The sequence below is a fragment of the Penicillium digitatum genome, chromosome 1 (genome assembly GCF_016767815.1).
Source record: "Penicillium digitatum chromosome 1, complete sequence".
Classification (NCBI taxonomy): domain Eukaryota; kingdom Fungi; phylum Ascomycota; class Eurotiomycetes; order Eurotiales; family Aspergillaceae; genus Penicillium; species Penicillium digitatum.
The window spans coordinates 5,121,308-5,137,729 of record NC_089384.1 but is presented as its reverse complement, the minus strand read 5'-3'; the positions used below and the strand labels follow the sequence as shown (position 1 = coordinate 5,137,729).

General features: G+C 49.8%; 5 protein-coding genes across 5 annotated transcripts; 2 read left to right on the top strand and 3 right to left on the bottom strand.

The window, feature by feature from the left end:
* Positions 1–2,031: 2,031 nt before the first annotated feature.
* Positions 2,032–3,670, top strand: Pdw03_4106 (Sin3 binding protein; the record flags this gene model as incomplete). The annotated part of the gene is made up of 4 exons (XM_014676003.2): positions 2,032–2,053; positions 2,105–2,182; positions 2,354–2,408; positions 2,545–3,670. The coding sequence occupies 4 exons, from the start codon at positions 2,032–2,034 to the stop codon at positions 3,668–3,670; spliced, it is 1,281 nt and encodes a 426-aa protein (XP_014531489.2).
* Positions 3,671–4,929: 1,259 nt separating this feature from the next.
* Pdw03_4105 (uncharacterized protein) lies at positions 4,930–5,763 on the bottom strand (the record flags this gene model as incomplete). The annotated part of the gene is made up of 1 exon (XM_014676004.1): positions 4,930–5,763. One exon carries the CDS (start codon positions 5,761–5,763, stop codon positions 4,930–4,932), a length of 834 nt encoding a protein of 277 aa, XP_014531490.1.
* A 636-nt stretch (positions 5,764–6,399) lies between these two features.
* On the bottom strand, positions 6,400–7,871 carry Pdw03_4104 (Mitochondrial ADP,ATP carrier protein (Ant), putative; the record flags this gene model as incomplete). The annotated part of the gene is made up of 5 exons (XM_014676005.1): positions 6,400–6,948; positions 7,004–7,249; positions 7,463–7,539; positions 7,621–7,642; positions 7,821–7,871. The coding sequence occupies 5 exons, from the start codon at positions 7,869–7,871 to the stop codon at positions 6,400–6,402; spliced, it is 945 nt and encodes a 314-aa protein (XP_014531491.1).
* A 1,723-nt stretch (positions 7,872–9,594) lies between these two features.
* Positions 9,595–11,488, bottom strand: Pdw03_4103 (Ribosome biogenesis protein Kri1; the record flags this gene model as incomplete). The annotated part of the gene is made up of 2 exons (XM_014676006.1): positions 9,595–11,246; positions 11,311–11,488. 2 exons carry the CDS (start codon positions 11,486–11,488, stop codon positions 9,595–9,597), a joined length of 1,830 nt encoding a protein of 609 aa, XP_014531492.1.
* A 370-nt stretch (positions 11,489–11,858) lies between these two features.
* Positions 11,859–16,362, top strand: Pdw03_4102 (Transcription factor SipA3, putative; the record flags this gene model as incomplete). The annotated part of the gene is made up of 6 exons (XM_014676007.1): positions 11,859–11,914; positions 11,982–12,345; positions 12,405–14,898; positions 14,955–15,041; positions 15,095–15,316; positions 15,377–16,362. 6 exons carry the CDS (start codon positions 11,859–11,861, stop codon positions 16,360–16,362), a joined length of 4,209 nt encoding a protein of 1,402 aa, XP_014531493.1.
* Positions 16,363–16,422: the final 60 nt, after the last annotated feature.

Sequence of the window (16,422 nt, the reverse complement as noted above, 5' to 3'; positions counted from 1 at the left end):
CCCCTATTTATCCACTAACCGTGGTTTAATAGAATCTCAAGCTTGTTTTACCTAAAACCAGAAAATGTGTAGAGTAGGGAAGACATCTGGAATCCCCCGCAGTGATTTCCCCTCACATGATCTTGGAATATCTCATCGAGACCCGTAGACAGCGCCCACGTTCTTCGATGCTTTTATACCACAGTCATGGCCGAATCAACGCAACCAGGCAGTCTACCGCCTCCTCCACCCTCTCCCCCACAGAATCCTCGCTCCAAAACATCACCCACAGTCTTAAAGATACGCAGCACATCTCCCCACTTTTTTTTTTGAATCCCAAGTCCGCCGATCTCCAAACCAAGGCCCTACTCCAACAGGACCCATATTTCTTCTACGGCTCCCTTCAAGATCAACGTCTACTCATAGATCTGTTAGACCTAAAAGAGGCACCCCACCTGCGACCTGCATACATTGAGGGCTACCAATGTAAGCTTTGGGGACACTACCCAGCGTTGCTCTTTGGTGGCCTGGGTGATACTGTCACGGGGACTGTGTATGAAGTACCAACAGTCGAGGACGCCGAGAAACTAGTGGCTTATGAGGGCCCTAGCTATACAACTACTGCCTGCTTAATTCGGTATGCGGATTGCCATGCACCAATACAGGCGGAAGGGTACGCGTTCCTCTTCGTGGGGAATATGCGTGATCTGAGTGAGGGGTCTTTTGATTTCAAGCGTTGGTTGGAAAGGAGGGCATTGGGCAGAAATGATTGAGGGATATGCGGGATGGGCTCATGCTTCGGAGTCCGAGACGGGAAGTTATAGAATGCACGATATACAACATGCGTTTTCAGGGCAGAGTCCACAAGATAGCCCTTTGCCTTCACTTATCTTGAGTCTGACTCAGATGGGTGACTAAAATAGTATCTGCCCGTAAGCAACAATCTCAAGGGAAGCATGACCCAAATGTAGTATCTGCAGAATCAATATTCCTTTCGAACATCGCGGGGTAAATCACGGTAGGCGACCAGGAATCGATCAAGGCACGGATAACTCGGAGATCAATAGGAGGGCAAGGAAAATCCTCGGTGCCGCATCGGTGAAGGGTGTAAAATTAAATAGAATGGTAGGATGGTATAGAAGGTGACATGCAGGACTCGCTCATTGCAAACTACAATGGGAGGAGGAAGGGGAATCGATGACCGAATTGGGCAAGCCCACAATTTCCCACACACAGATCTTAAGGAAGCCCACAAGTCATCAAGGGCCCAGGTGTACAAGTGGCTTGTATGTTGTACATGTTGTACATGGACTTCGCACTAGGTGCATGCCTCGGATGTATTCTACGGGGCAACGGGCTACTAAGGCAGGTGTCAAATATGCAATTACATTCCAAGATTAAGGCGAATGTGGATAATCGGGATTGTAAGGACGAGTTTCCAAGTTGTAACTGGTTGAATTAGGTATACTCGTATACCATAGACTCCCTTGAGATCGATCTAGCAGAAAATACGAAAGATAGGAGTCTAAACCGCCCACGAAATGTCCCCGATACAAGTGACGTCAAGGGGCCAGAGCCCAGTGGTGGGACTCCGAAGGGGGATGTACGGAGTACTCCGTACATCCTGTACATCCTTACCACTTGACTACACACAGAGATATCTACCCTATGGACAATTCTCAATCAGAACGTCACAGGTTCGAAGAATGACATCTACAAAGTGTCCATGGAAAAGTTGGAAGTGCTTGGTCCACGTGCCCTGAACGATGGCTATCAGCCGATGATAGGGGAAGGTAGGGTTACGCCCTGAAGCGCTGCAAGCGTTCAATAAAGACGCACGAGCATTGAGGATCACCATGACTGGTCGATAACAACTTGGCATGAGGGGTTTATTTCGCTGGATATCTGTACCGTGGGGGGTTACAGAGAACTGGACTTTGATCGACTCAGGGATGAAGATCAGTGTGAACAAAGAAGATGAGGTGTAGAAGGTAGAGAATTAACACGGTTCCCCAAAAAAAAAAAAAAAAATTCAAGATAATAGAGAGAATCATGAGAATCGAGAGCATCCAAGGTAATTATGTCGTAGTTTACTAGAAAAATAGTTAAAATAATATAGTAATAGTGAAGAGCCGGAAGCACCCGGTGTCCCACGAGGCGCCAATCCACCCATGCGCTTCCTTAATATACTTGGGCCTTCCTGGTGAGTACAAAGATGCAAGTCATTTCCAGGGCGGCATACTTGTCTTTTCCCTCAACATCCCATTCTCGTGGACACTCTCCGACCTCTTCCCCTTGGAATCTGCTCTTATCGCGACAATCTGCCCCCCCCCTTGCCGCATCGCATCCCCTACGTGGAAGCCCTAAACATAAGTTGGCCCTAACTTCGCTGCACGGCTACAGTGTCTCTTGGTCACTGTGTGGGAAAGGTAAGTTCCTTTGTTTTACCTCCTTGACTCTTTCCCTCTGTAACTATTCTGTTGTCACCCGATCCTTCCGTGGTACTTGCTTTGTCGCGCTTTAAGACGGTCTTCTGACTCATTTACCCTGGTTTGCGCATTCTAGGTTCTCCTTTCGCAAATCCATCTTCCTATCTATCATGGCTTTCCAGTCAAACTCCAGCATTGCTATGGCTCTTGCTGGCAAGACCGCTTCGGTTGACATACCTCAGCGCCGCTCTGGCCTGAGTAGCGGCCGTGTGCCTGCGATGCTACCCACGCCACCTAACTCTATCTCCCCAACCCTCCCTCCTCAGACCTTCAAGCACCGAGCGACGCCGTCGTCAGGATCACCGCTGTCGACAGTCCCCAAGTTGGACTCTGATATCGATCTCGAGGATGCGGAACACGACAACGGCCACGTGTCCCTGCCTGCCGATGACCTCGACAGTACCGGGGCGATCACCCCTGCCATGCTCTCCAAACATCATCTCCCTGAGATCTTGCTCGAGCAGGGGCCCTTGGCCATCCGTCACGTTATGGGTCACCTGACAGCTTCCGTCCCTGGCTTTTCGCACCTTCCTCCAGCCAAGGCGCGCAGACTGGTTGTTGCGGCACTGGAAGGACGAGGAAACGGAGGAGAGGCTGGTGGTAGTCAGGGTGACGTGGTGTTCGAGAAGATTGGTTGGGGCCGCTGGGACGCGCGACGTCGTGGTGAACCTGCTCACGATCGTGATCTGAACGCTTCGTCGCCTCCCTCAAGTGTTGCGGGTTCCTTCCAGCACCGTGGCCTACAGATTCAGGGTCAGTCGGGCTGGCAGGATGGCAACCATCATCCATACCGCATGAGCTTTGCCGAATCCACGGCATTCTCATACACCGACGATTACGGTATGCACGGCGACCTTGACATGCTGGAACATGAGGCCGATAAAATGTCTCTCGATGGTGACGATGGCGAGTATTGCTCTTCCTCGGAGGCTCCCGACGAGATGCAAGAAAACGAGTGGGTGGAAGGCGATGACACCGATGAGGAGGATTGGGCACAAATTGGCGCCGACGCTTTGCGTGCCCGTTCAATGAACAACAATGGCAGTTTCATCAACAGCCATGTTGCTGCACGCGCAAAGCCTCAGCCGTCTGGGATTTTCCCGGCAACCTGTCCATCTGCGGCTAAGTTGCCACCCCGTCGTACCTTTGACATCCAGGAACGCGCCGCTGTGGAAGCGCTCCTCCGCATGGGCTCCATGTAAAGCCCCACCATCATCATGATCGGCGTTTAATCTTTCTACTCTTTGCGGGAGACACTTCCTTTTCTTTCAAGGCCGTCAAAGTTGGTCTGGACCACTTTTGGTGTGCCATGGTTTTTCGGCAATTCCAAAAAAAAAACTTCGAAGGCCAGGAAATTTCGCTTGCTTGCAGTGCAACTAGCTTGATGGGTGGGCGTTGGGTTGTCTCTTTGTGTTATTGGGTTTCCAAGATGGCGTTCAAGTCTTCAATTCTCTTATGCCTTACACGAAGCGACTTTTCACTCGATTCAGGGTAGCAGAACCGTCCCTGCTACCACTTATGACAACTCCATGTCCCCCGCTCTTTTTCTTTTTTTTACATGGGTTTGCTCACAGCTCTCTTGTCTGTTATCTACTCACTCTGGCGTTTATCTTTGCATTAGTCGAGTCAGCTACTGCTACAAGGCTCCTTGTGCTTTCGTTCTTCATACTTCGAACTTTTCTAATACTCTACTTTGTCTTCTTTTTTTTAATGGGCTTTCGATTTCAACAACCCCCAATGATGCTTGGAAGATCTCAGCCATCTGGAGTGAGGTTCTGGTCCTCTTTATTGATTGCACTGGCCCTTCCAACTTGTATGGAATCTCAGTCATCTTCACTGATCCAACTGAGAAGTCGTCTTCCTCCTCTCTGTCTTTTTTTTTGTCCGTGGTTCTTCTTGTGTGCTCTACGCATATTCTGTTGTACATTGCAGGTTCATCACCCTTGCATTGCCCTGGAGATTTCAGCTTCAGTTTTCGAGGCCGAATGCTTAAAACACTTTTCAGCCGGGAATGGGATGGAAATACATAGTCACAATTTAGAAACTGAACCTGTCGCAAACCCTGCGCGGTTCAATTGCCAAATGGGGTTTTTCACTTGTAACCGAAGTATCTATGATGTGTGACTCTACGATGATCTAAAGTATGCACGCTGTCCTGTGTTCATGGCTGGATTTTCGTTTCTTAATCCAAACATCAGAGCTTCCTCGGAAATTTTGACATGGTCGAAACTACTTCGTGCTCCAGAGCAACCCCTCATCGCAAGTCCAACCAAAGCGTTGGTATTGAAATATCGTTAAAAATTAAACTCCAAAGTACAAATCCCGGTCCATATCCCAGTTCGGTACTCCCCTCATACCCCAAAACCCTTACCTGAGACACAAATAAGGCCCAAACCAGTAAAGCCATGGTTAAACAATTCCAACCGAACCACCCAATGAACCCATCCCATACCTCGTGCACCTAGCCATGAACATCATTAAACTTCTTCCAAACCCCCTTCTCAACCTCCGCCAACTTATTCCCAGACCACCTCATCCACCCCTTTGCCGCACCCATAAACCCCTCCTCCTCTTCAGGGAAGATACTGTCCGCCCCACCACCACCACCAGACCCAGCCCCAGCACCGGCGCTGTAGTGTGACGGTAAAGTCTGCGTCTGCGGAGCATATGATCCTGCCTGCGTCGGATAAACGGACGAATAAGGCGAGGAGGTCGAGTTCGGTGACGTGGTCTGCGGGCCAAGGGCTGGTGCGCTGTAGGAGTAGGATTGCATGTAGCTTTGCTGAGTTTGCTGGGCTGTTGGTGGAGGCGGTTGGGAGATGGCCTCACCGGCTCTGGGGGGTGGGGGGATTGGAGAGGAGGATTGGGGTACTGCTCCTGCTCCTGTGTATGCTGTTGATGGTAATGGGAGGGCGCCCGGTTGGGGTGCGGGTGGAATCTGGGTCGTGGATATTGCTGTCTCGGGGAATGAGGTTGTTGGTGGTGATGCTTCAGGCACGGCTGTTGCTGTTGGAGTTGGTTGCACTGCTATGGCGCCTGGCTGGGGTGATGCTGGGTCTGAGCTGGGCTTAGTGATGGTATGGATTGGAGATTTGGGGGGAGCTGTGGATTTTGCTGTAGTTACTGTTGTTGTTGCGGGTGTTAATGCTGGTGGAGGTTGTGAGCGTGCGCTTGCTGGTGACTCGATTGCGGTGGCGGGTTCGGGCTGAAAGGTTGTAGCGTGCGTGCCTTCTTCTTCCATGTTGGGGTTCACGGGCGCTGATTTGTAGGTTTGAATACCTGTAGAAGCGGACATTTCGTTTGTTTGATGGGGTTGTTGAAAATGGGAGAATTAAGTGTCCAGGGGAGTGAAGAGGGTTTGTAGCTTCAAGGAGCCTAGACGTCATGGCGATTGCCGCTGTGGATCCTTGTCGCTTTGGGACTCCTTTTTTTTTTTTTTTTTTTTCAGTTTTTCCTTTTTCGATGTTGCCTGTACACTCAGCCAAGTTTGTTTTTAAAGATGAAAATGATGCTAAGCATAAGGGATAAGATGACCTACCCTTTGCTTGCTTTGGTTTCACTGGGCGAACGTAGCTGACAAAAACATGCAGCCCAGAAAGGTTGAGATCGAAGAATCTGCCAAGGGAACATAGAACAGCAGTACCTCTTTGAAGATCTTGGTGCATGAATATTCAGTTATTTTACAGTGTTTACAAGGACTTGGTTCAAAAAAAAAGAAAGGGTTTGCAGGCAGTAAAGTACATTGGGTACATAAAGTGAAGAATCACATCATTCTATGCTTCAAGATCCTTCAGACCCATTTCTTGACGCATCTATCTTTTGACCATTCCACATCCTCAAATTCCACGCCCAGTGGTTACACTTGGGGAGGCATGCATCCCCTGTTCCAGTATAACTACAGTGGCAAGAGACTCACATTTCAGTGAATCGCTTAGAACTTCTTGCCGAGGAGGAGGAGCTGAGCCTTGTCGTAGATGGACAGGACACCAGCACCAGCAACACCACGGAGGATGTTAGCACCGGCACCCTTGAAGAGAGACTTGACACCCTCCTTGGCAACAATCTGGCGGGCAGCATCCAGGGAGCTGGAGTACTTGACGGCCTCACCAGAGGTCATCATCATGCGACGGCGAACGGTGTCAAGAGGGTAAGAGGCAACACCGGCACCGGTGGTGACGGTCCAGCCGAGCAGGAAGGAGGCGAGGAAAGAGCCCTCAAGAGGACCAACGAGGAGGACGGGCTTGATGGAATCGTACATTCCGAAGTAGAGACCACGGTAGACGACAATTCCGAGAACGGAGGGACCGAAGCCACGGTAGAGACCGGCAATACCGTCGGAGGCGAGGGTCTTGCGGTAAACATCGACGAGACCGTTGAACTGGCGCTCACCGGAGCCCTTGGAGGACTTGGCATCGTTGGCCAGACGGGTACGGGCGTAGTCCAGGGAGTAGACGAACAGGAGGGAAGTGGCACCGGCGGCCTAGGCGTTTTGTTAGCTGTGGGCCAGACTTGGGAGTATATCAAGAGATACGTACACCACCGGAGGCAAGGTTACCCATCATCCACTTGGCGTATCCATCACGGTCCTTCTTGTAGGCGAACATGGACTTGTAGGTGTCGCGGAAAGCGAAGTTCAGGGCCTGAGTGGGGAAGTAACGGATGACGTTGGCGGTGTTACCACGCCACAAGGAGACAACACCCTCAGCGGCGGCGGTACGGCGGAAGCAGTCAGCAATACCGTTGTACTTGCGGTCGAGGCGACCCTGCTTGAGCATCTCATCCTAATAATCGAACCTGGTTAGATGCTGAAATAGTGGAAAGCTAGAGCTGCCGATTGTCATAGGCCAAGGGAGAAAAATTTTCATGCGTTGTGATCGATGCAGAAACATGACTTCTGTTCAACGTAGGAACTCAAACTCAATTGCAAATCACAGCAAATCATGAACTTCTGCCTTTGGACCATTTCAACAAGTGCTTGACAGGGAGTGACCGACCTGGTTCTGGATCAGGAGCTTGATACGCTCAATGGGGGCAGCAGCGGTCTTAGAGACAGCGGCGGAGACACCACCCACTAGGGTGACAGTTAGCATGTTTGTTCATATATTGCTGGTTGAAATTACTAGAAATTGCAAGCATCAAGCAAGGCACGTACTCAGGAAGTCGACAACGAAGCTCTGTCAAAAATGTATTAGCAATGCTGCTCAGTTCAATTCACGTTTTCTTAGTGAAGAGCGATCTTTGAAATTCGCTTGGAGGCAAGCTCGATGGTCCATTGATGCTTCACATCCCATCGTCTTAAATCTTCACGCGACATCAAGGCCAGCTCTCACGAGCTCATGGGAAGACACTTACGGGCATGCCGAGGACCGACTTGTCGGCCTGCTTAACATCACCGGAACCCATTTTGAAGATAGTGCAAAAGAAACGGGATGCAAAAAAAAAGAGAGGAGATGGAAAGAGTGTCAAGAAGAAAGAGACACCAGGGACAATGAGGAAGAAAAAGGAAGAGAGAAGGCGGGAAGGGGGGCCAGAAAAAAAATACTCGACCGCCGGGCGCTAAGACCCAATCAGGAAGCCCAGGGGGTTAAATTACTGTATCTTACAGTTATCATGCTGTATTGGTTTGCCTCCTGCCGATATCTCCCGATCCACTGAAAATTCTGCAATCTGGCCAGCTGGTCTTGACATTGGGTCTGGATAGTACTTATGGTATGGGAGGGGGGAGATCTTTTTGAGACCGTTTAAAGGACCACTTTTAGCATTTTTTCTGTACGGCTTCCCTATAAGTTCACCTTTGTGTTCTTGGGGAATCAACCATATTCTATCTTTTCACTGTGATCATCGACATCCTGTAGTCCCGAAACGGTCCAAGCGCCGGTGCATAATACCGTAGGGGTACGGTGTATATTTCCCTGTCCAATGCCGGGCATCCACTCCCCGGGGCAACCTCCTTTTTGCTGGCCGGGTATCCGATGGCGAACCAAGCATGAATTTTATACATCGGACTTGCCACCGACGTCGCTAGTCCCTTTTACCTAGCCTTGCACAACATAGTCTGGGGTTCTTGAATGGGTTCGAACATGGCACTTTTAATAAAACATGTAGTTGACGGTTTGAACTTGATCACGAAGGACCCGATGTTCCCAGTTCCCAGTATTGTAAACGTAGAGGGAGTAAGCCTTTGCATCGGGCGAGTGGATTTTCCCCAGGTCTCCTCAACGCCCTGCACTAATCATCTTATTCCTCGGTATTTATTCTTACTGAGATTGTCTAGGGCGTTGCTGCATACACAATTCCAACTGAGCAAATCTGATCCCTCCTAAGTCTTGAGGTGAAATTTTGTAATCCGTACATTACTGCGATATGTGAGGGACACCCGGATGTGATATGAGACATTTTTTTCCCTTGCTACAGTTTTGGTGTCGCGGGTACAAACTTTAAGGTGATCGATCGCCGCATGAAGGATGTACCAAGGTACTTCACATGCTAGACAATGCCAGGTACCCAATAGCGCTTTGGCTCCACTTTCCTTGGTCAAGGAAATTATATGAAGTCCTCCATTCAAATCACTTCATGACCGAGATCATAGTAGCAATTCGGGGTATGTACGGATAGAAAGCTTCCTATACTCCATAGCTGAGAATCAAAAAATGTTCCGAGTTTTGCCCCAGCAACCGCTAGCGCATGAGTGGACCCCGTCGCATGGGAGCTTTCCGCTTTGGGGGCTGCGGAGGCCTACGCGCATGTATATGGATCTGAAGAACAGATCGTAAGGAAATCATTCTCGATCGAATTCAATGACCTGTAGGGACTGTAGTATGTCAACATATGTACCTTGTTAGCAACTAACCAGAGTTTCAATTTGTGTTATCTCTGTGCCGATTCACTGGAAATGGAGCAGAAATATGTCATCATCAATGTAATCATTCAATGCTCCCCAAAGCTGCCTCTATAATTATTCTCTCGGTTGTAGTCTGTGACACAATGATGATGTATAGTTCACATTTAAAAACGGGGTTTAAGTGTCGAATAGATCTTGCAATTCAGAATGGAAAGGATCTCAAATTCGTTGCATAATTGATTCGAAAAAAGCTACAAGAATGGTAGATTGACAGATGCAACACGATCAATGCTTCTTCGATCTCTTTCTCTTCTTCCGTGTGCCGTCTCCCTCTCTGATATCAACTTTACCCTCATCAACAGTCTCCTTGGGCTGACTGGGTTGGACATCGCCGCCGAACTTGAACACCGGCCCATTCTCGTCACCGAAAGTGTCCTTGCGCCACTCGCGAAGCCGGGCCTTCTTGCCCAGCTTCTTCTGATCGTGCCGCTTCTTCTCTTCTTCGCGGAAGGTGGCCAGCTTCTTCAGACCAGCGAACTTGTTGAGCTGTGTGTCGTCGGCCATGAGGATATCCTGTGCAGTCAAGCCAAAGCTCTGTGGCGAGGTTTCGCGATAGCGGAACCTTGTGGCGTTCTTCTTTGTAGCTCCAGGAAGCAAGGTGATGTCAAGATCCAGGTTGCGCTCGACCGCATCTTCAATGCGGAGACGGTCTTTGCGGGCCTCACGTTTCTGGATCCGCTTCTCTTCGGCCTTACTCTTCTTCTTAGATCCGAAAGCTTCGTCGTCATTTTCTTCTTCGTCTTCTGATGGTTCGAGCGTGGGCTTCGCTTCTTCGTCCTCATAGTCTGGGACCAAATCCTTGATATCGATATCGTCATCCCATGTAGGCTTCTTAGGACGCTTCTTTTTCTTTTCGCCTCCCTCATTTTCGCTGCCCTCGCCCTCCTCCTCGGCATAGTACTCCTCGCCGAACCGCTTTTGCATCTCTGATTCCCAGTTCGAGTCATCCCAGGAAGCGTCCAGGAAACGAGACCAGTCGTCGTCTGTGAAGTGTGAGGCTCGAAGTCCCGCAACCTCCTTGATTTGTTCCACCTTTTTCTGAAGTTGCTCAGTCTTCAGTTTGCGAAGACGGTTCTTCTCAGTTTCACGCTGCTTCTTCTCCTCATCTTTGAGTGCGCGCTCGGCATCACGAATCTTCTTACGAGAGCTCTTTTCTTCGCGACGGACGGATTGCTTGTTGGTGAGATCACGAGAGTGGGTGACTATCACCTCGTTCATCTTGTTGGGGTCTTCAAAGCGGAAGTTGTATGCTTCTTCGATAGCGTCTGCCCGGTCGACGTCGTCATCTGAATCTGAATCAAACGGATGTAGCTCTGGCTTGTCGGCGGGGATCCAGGCTCGTGCCGACAAGAAGTTGGACAAGAAAGTCTCGGGGTCTTTGTCCGCATTCTCGACATCGAGTTTGATTTCAGATTTGGGCAACAAAGTATCCTGGCCAGGCTTGCGGACCATGAACTCATCAGCATCTTCCATCTCTTCATCGGACTTCTCTGCCGCTCCGTGCATCTCCTTGACAATGGCATTCTTCAGGTCGGCTTGCTCTTGGGCGTAGGTCCTTGGGGCATTTTCCTCTTCAGCGGGTTTGACCCCACTAAGAAGATTCTCCGTATGGTATTGCCGCAGCGTCATGGACTTTTCCTTGGGGCCCTTTCCGGCATTGGCTTCCTCTGGGTCGAACTTGGTGTAAAAGGTGGCATCTTTGTCGTAAACGCGAGGGTCCTTAGAACGGATGGCATTCAATGTGGCTGAAATTTCAGCATCTAGAGCTAGTGTAGCGAGCTCTGCATCGTCATCCTCTTCTTCAGAGTCGGAGTCTTCGGAGTCTTCGCCTGGGCCGCGGTCTCCAAGACTGGAGGACTTGCCATACTTTGCTTCCACTGTGAATCAAGCCAAATTAGCACATGCGACTAAAGCGCAAAAACTTCGAGTTTAAGTACACACGTCTCGCAACTTCTTCTCTCTTCTTGTTGTGTTCAAATCGACGAGCATAGTCCTCATTGATCTTGAACCCAGCATCAGACGACTGCTTGCCGAGGAGGACTCCGCCGGCGTCGTCCCCAGAGTCGCTGTCGCTATCCTGCTCCAAGAGCTTCCGCATCTTCTTAGATGGAGGCTCCATTTTGTGTGATCAGGGATGTGATTACAGGCCGATTCGGTGAAATGTCCAATTGGCAGAAAGAAAAAAAAACTCACACCGCCCTCTTCAGAGGAACCGCCTTATAACTGTGTGCCATGAATATCAGGCACCAAGTCAGGAGCCCCATCCCTGACGTAGCCAATTAGATCATCCGGAGGCCCACCTGAGCAAGAAGGGGGAGGTCTCGGGCAAAGTCGAGACCGCTACAAGCCATCAAATCATACACGTGGGCTCTCTCCACGCCTTTAAGTTGAATTGATCACCAAGCCGCATGAATAAGAGAAAGAATATCCACACATCTCGCGTTTCGGTCTTTCCTCGCGTCAAGTGTATGGCTGGAGACATACACTAGATGTCGACTCAAGCAGAAACCCCGTTACCCCAACTTGGGAAGCTCGTGAGCGTTGTGTGAGTATCTAATTTGTGATATTAGATTTTTCCCCCTTTAAATGCTAATGTGTACGTCCATTTTCAGCCCGGTTGGTCTAAAAGAAGCTGCCCTCGACTCGCCCACCTTTCGTGCTACCACCCTCCATTTCTCCGAACAGATCGATTTTATAGAGAAATGGCTCGACGGATATGCAAAAGCTGCAACGAAGCTCTCCTGCGAGCTGACCACTCTGGAAAGTGTAGTGAATAATTTCCTTTCCTACTCGACACATCCCCTCGTTGTTTCGGAAGCGGTCGTTGACCACGATTACACACTTTTGGCTATGAGGAGGTGTGGTGAGGGATCTAAAGATATTTGGAGTGGACTCATCACAACAACCAGAAAGTTGGAGTCGTTGATTTCCGAACCCATTCGAGATTTCATGCAAGAGGATCTGCGGCATTTTAAGGTATTGAGGAGCCCCTGAACCAGTTTGCTTTTGTGCAGAATTATCTGATACGGCCATAGGAAATCCGTCGCAGCCTCGATCAAACCCAGAAATCGTACGATTACCTCCAAGCTCGGTATGCCTCACAGTCAAAGTCCAAGGAGGCATCGGCCCTGAGAGAAGAAGCGTTCCAACTGCACGAAGCCCACAAGGCTTACCTGAAAGCGGCAATGGACTATTCAGTAAAGGGTCCTCAAGTACGAAATGCACTTGACCGACTTCTGGTCAAGGTATCCTGCGATCAATGGCGAGAATTCCGGGGATTTCACGACCACAACAGCGGGACCTTCTCGAAATGGACCCGTGAGATGGATCGTATCAAGGGTTGGCTTCATGAGATGGAAGGAAGTGAGAAATCATCCAAACGAGAGCTGCTTTCCACCCGGAAGCACATTGAGGAAGCCGCAGAGTTTGCCGCTCGACCGTCTCGCGAACTGGAGGATTATAATCTCTCGACGGTTCCGTACCTTGGCTCTCGTCCTATTTCGACACTTAACTTAAGCAAAGACATGAGACCGGAGAAGCAAGGCTGGCTCTATTTGCGCATATTTTCAGGAAAGCCCACTCGAACTGTTTGGGTCAAGCGGTGGGCCTTTCTCAAGCACGGCATATTTGGGTGTCTTGTACAGGGTTCTCGTACCGGCGGCGTTGAAGAGAGCGAAAGAATCGGTGTATTACTCTGCAGTATCCGTCCTGCATTCCAGGAGGAACGCAGATTCTGCTTCCAAGTGAAGACCAAGAACAACACGATTCTGCTGCAGGCAGATAACCAAAAGGAGCTGATGGAATGGCTTGGTGCATTCGAGGCGGCCAAGCAGAAAGCGTTGGAAAACCCCGCAAGCACTGATCTTTCAGTTTCTGGAAAAGTCACGGTTCAAGATCCTGCATTTTCAATTTCTCAGCCTCCGGCTTCCGAGTTCGCTGCAGACCCTGCAGACTCTCTTACCCCCCACACAAACGATGAGCCCGGAGCGGGAGATCGCAGTATGACGCTTCCTGTTCCCGACCGTGATGGATATACTACGAGGAATAGTACCGATATTGGAAGTGGTAGAAGACCCACAGGCTTGGATAGTGAGAGCTCTGCAAGAGAACTTGCAAGAGAGCATACCTCTAGACTCATCCAAAAGTTGGATCTTCACCGCAGATCGAACAACGCGGCTCCATTATCTCCTTCCATTCTCGGCCCTGCAGGTGGAATAGCTAGTCTCATCTCAGCCAGCCACAACATACTCCCTTCCAGCAACACCGGTCCACCCAACGTTGAAGCTAACCGAGGCCGCAGTTTAAGCGATGTGGATGAGCCTGGCTCAAGTCTTGCCCCTGCCACGCTCGCCAACCCCCCGGCACCCACAAACATGAGCAGGGCGGCAGTGGTTGTGAGCAATGAAAGAGGAATTGGATTGGGTGTCTCTGATAGCACAGGTGGTATGCCAAGTGGCATGATGGCCAACCTGTGGGGTAGCTCTAACTGGGGGTTCATGAACAAGATTCAACGGGAACAACACAATATTGATGGGGTGTCTGAGGAAACCCCAGAAGGCCGGTTGTCTTCTACCTTGGGTGATGCCTCAACACGCAGGACAGCTGCACAGCCCGATGCGGCGGGTGCTTCAGCAACACCCCGACAGCAATTAGGTCCACGCCACAGACAGACAGTAAGCCTTGATGGAGATGATGTTAAGCTCACGCAAGTTTCACTGGGTATCGAGCATGATTATCCTAGCTCATATCCTCAACAATTGAGGATTCAAGATGCTCAGTTCAGATTGCTTTTCCCGGACGTCAAGAGAGACGAAGCATTGGTCTTGGTATTTAGAGCCACCTGGAGCCCTAACGACCAGCAAGAGTTCCCTGGACGAGCTTATGTTACAACAAGGAACATCTACTTTTACAGTCATCATTTCGGACTGGTTTTGACTACCGGTGTGTCTTTGGAGAGCATCAAGGAGGTAACTGCAGCTCCTGGGCGAGACTGTGACTTCCTTTTCCTTCATACTATTCCACCCTTGGGCAGTGAAAATCCTGGTCGGGTTACGATCAAAACTTTCCTTGAACCTCTCCGACTTCTCCAAAAACGGCTCAATTTCTTGATCCAAGGCTCCACTGCTGTCGAGCAATTGACATTGGAATCGTTGATCAAAGCACTACTCAAGATGGATATTGGGCCCCCAGTCCGAAATTCCAGTGCAGATAGCTTGGAAGAAATCTCGTCCGGACTTGCAGACACCAAAAACGATGGGGGCAAGCCTACAGACCCGAGTCATGCAAAGGACATTCGACTCCCTATTTACATTGACAAAGACCTTGAGCTGGATGGAGGCAGGACTGGCCGTGGTCGGGATATTGCTAAATTCAGACTCCCAGCCCAACCCGTGGAGTTTGTTCCACAAGGTGATCTTGTTTTAGTGACAGAAAAGATTCTCGACATAAGCCCCAAAGCTTTGTTCCATATATTATTTGGCGACAAAAGTGCAGTGTGGCAGCTTCTTTTACATGAAAGGCAAGCTCGAGGTTTGTCGATTCTACATACCCAGTCACTTCACCTCTATATGGCTGACATTTTGAAGACATCAAACAAGGCCCATGGGCTAGTACCGAACTGCGGCATCTGAGGCGTGAATTCCACTACAACATCGGCACGACAGACATCCTTGGTAGGCTTGATACTTGATGATCTTGAGATCGAGTTAAAACTGATTTTGTACAGGTCGAACTCATGAAAATGCACTCTCGGATTATCAGATCATCGATGTTCTCAATGACCATCTGTGCTATGTGGTCACAGATAAGAAAACCCCATGGCATCTCCCCTTCCGACGTTCGTTCCGGTTGGTTAGCAAGGTTGTCATTACATTTCAAGCCAAGTCAAAGAGCAAGCTTGCTATTTATACGAAAGTAGAATGGCTATGGTCTCCCTACGGCCTCAGAAGTGAGTCCCCCCCCCTCCCCCACCGCTTCAATTTAGAAAAAAAAAATCTAACATATCCAGATGTAATCGACAAAAAAGCAAGCGATGATTTAGAACAAGACGCCTTGGATCTTGTCGACCTAGTCAGTGACCAAGTACGCCGACTTGGTGCACACAGTCGCACTAAAAAGGCTATCACAATCTTTGGCCATGTTGGACGCCAAAGCCATGTCTCCCACTTCAGTGGCGCTGGTTCGAATCTGAAGCTGGAACCCCGCAAACCTCGAACACAGCGCGCCATGCACGAGCTTCTTCTCGAGACCTTCTTGTCATTCCTAGAAACAAGTGTTTCCTTCTTAATGATGTGGGCCTTTGATGTAGTTCGTTGGTCTTGGAAGACCGTGAGTGCACACAAGATCATCCTGACCATGCTGGCCACAAGTGCACTTCTGAATGGATACTATTCTTCGCGGGATAGTTGGGACTGGTGGCACGAGAGACATGCAGGAAACTTCATGGCACGGCTGGGCGTACAGCCAAACCTCGTCATGAGCAAATCTATCTACATGCGGGATATTGATGATGCGGTTGCAAACACCACCATCTGGCCCGGTACCGGCAATACCAGTGATTGCTTTGCCACCTTCCACGAGCAGACCATGCGATATTCCGAAATGCCTCTGTCACTTAGTGCATCAGGACCCCGGGATGCATTGACCAAGAGCGCCATCAAGCGCTTCCAGCAAACCCGTGAGCGCCTTGGCCTGTATCGACACAACCTTCTCGTCGCATTGCGTGTCGTGAACAGCATCGAGAAAGAGGTCATTCAAACCGAATGGGAGCGTTGGCTCCGTGAGGAGGTCCGGCGCTGTCGCCAGGTTGAGGTTCTCCTTGGCAAAGAGGCCACCCAGGGTGAAGACTCGCAGACAGGCCGAACGGCTAAAGCTGAGCGTGTCTTTGCCGAGCATGCAGACAACGTCAAGCAGTGGTATGAGGAGTATTGCTCGAGTTGTCGAATGGAGCAGGAACAGGTCATATCCAATGGTCGTGGTGACCTAATTCCTTGATTTTCTAATTGCGGCAGTTTGTTTCTAGCTGTCTGAACATATTGTGAAGCCTTCTTTCTG